This window comes from Merops nubicus, unplaced genomic scaffold (genome assembly GCF_000691845.1).
Source record: "Merops nubicus isolate BGI_N331 unplaced genomic scaffold, ASM69184v1 scaffold32570, whole genome shotgun sequence".
Taxonomy (NCBI): domain Eukaryota; kingdom Metazoa; phylum Chordata; class Aves; order Coraciiformes; family Meropidae; genus Merops; species Merops nubicus.
The window spans coordinates 3962-4894 of NW_008584043.1; the positions used below are offsets into that span (position 1 = coordinate 3962).

A 933-nucleotide genomic window follows, 5' to 3' on the forward strand; every position below is an offset into this window, starting at 1 on the left:
AGGAGCTGGGGCCACCCCCAGCCCCCGGGGGGGCGCTGCAGCATGCGGGGCTCTGCGCTTTGGGGCTGGTGGCCGTGGGGTGAGGGGCTGTGACCCCTCTCTCCTCCTCTCTCCCCTGCAGTTGTCCCTGAAATGCCGAGCGCCGGAGGTGTCCCAGTATGTCTATCAAGCCTACGAAACCATCCTGAAGAACTAAGGTGCTGCTGCATCCTCCTCCTCCTCCTCTCGTCCCTCTCCCGCCCGATGACACGGGGCAGGACCCGTGTGCATGTCTCCTTTCCCTTCCTGCCAAGGAAACCGGCTCTTGGGACTCCTCCCTCCAGACCTGGGGTCCCAAAAATGGAGCCTGTGCTCCCATTTCCAGTGCTCCCATCATCTCTGGCGGGGCTGGGGCGAGCAGAGGAGGGCAGGGGCCTCCCTCCAGTCCCTGCATCCCCGTGAGCGATGCCCTGTCCTCCTCCCTGGTGTCCCCTCGTTTTTTTACTGAGCTGCCCCAGACTGGGGGGGCTCTTCTCCCCCTCCCCTGCAAAAAAAAAATCCCTCCCCACTTGTGCCCGGGTCTGGTGAAGGGTCCAGCACCCCTCAGCCCTGTCAGTACCCTGTCAGTAGCACCCCAGGGTTTGCTCTGAGCCTCTTTGTGACCTGGGGTGGGGTGGGGGGCTCCTGCTGCAGATCCCCCCTGGAGCACCCAGAGCAGGTGGGACACGGCTTTGGCTTCCTCCCCTGTTCTTGCCTCTCCCTGGGTTCGTCCCCTGGTCTGGGAGCAGCGTGGGTCAGCCCTGAGCCCTTGGGAGAAGGTCTCCTCCTCCCAGGAGCTGCTTCCAGAGGGCCCAGGAGGGCTGGAGGATCTCAAACTTGAGGCCGTTCATACAAAAAAAGGGCTTTTCCAGCCCCATTCCCCCCTGCAGTGGGGCTGGGAGGGCTCTGAGAATC

The 933-nt window shown here is 63.7% G+C and overlaps 1 protein-coding gene across 1 annotated transcript in view; it reads left to right on the top strand.

Annotated features, from left to right (window-relative positions):
* The window catches only part of LOC103775519 (AP-1 complex subunit beta-1-like), a gene marked incomplete at its 5' end in the record, with an annotated part of 3617 nt that extends 3421 nt beyond the window's left edge, over positions 1-196 (top strand). Inside the window, one exon of the mRNA XM_008942981.1 lies at positions 122-196. Within this exon, the coding sequence (XP_008941229.1) occupies positions 122-196 (75 nt within the window). The remainder of the gene's footprint in view (positions 1-121) is intronic.
* Between the last annotated feature and the right edge of the window lie 737 nt (positions 197-933).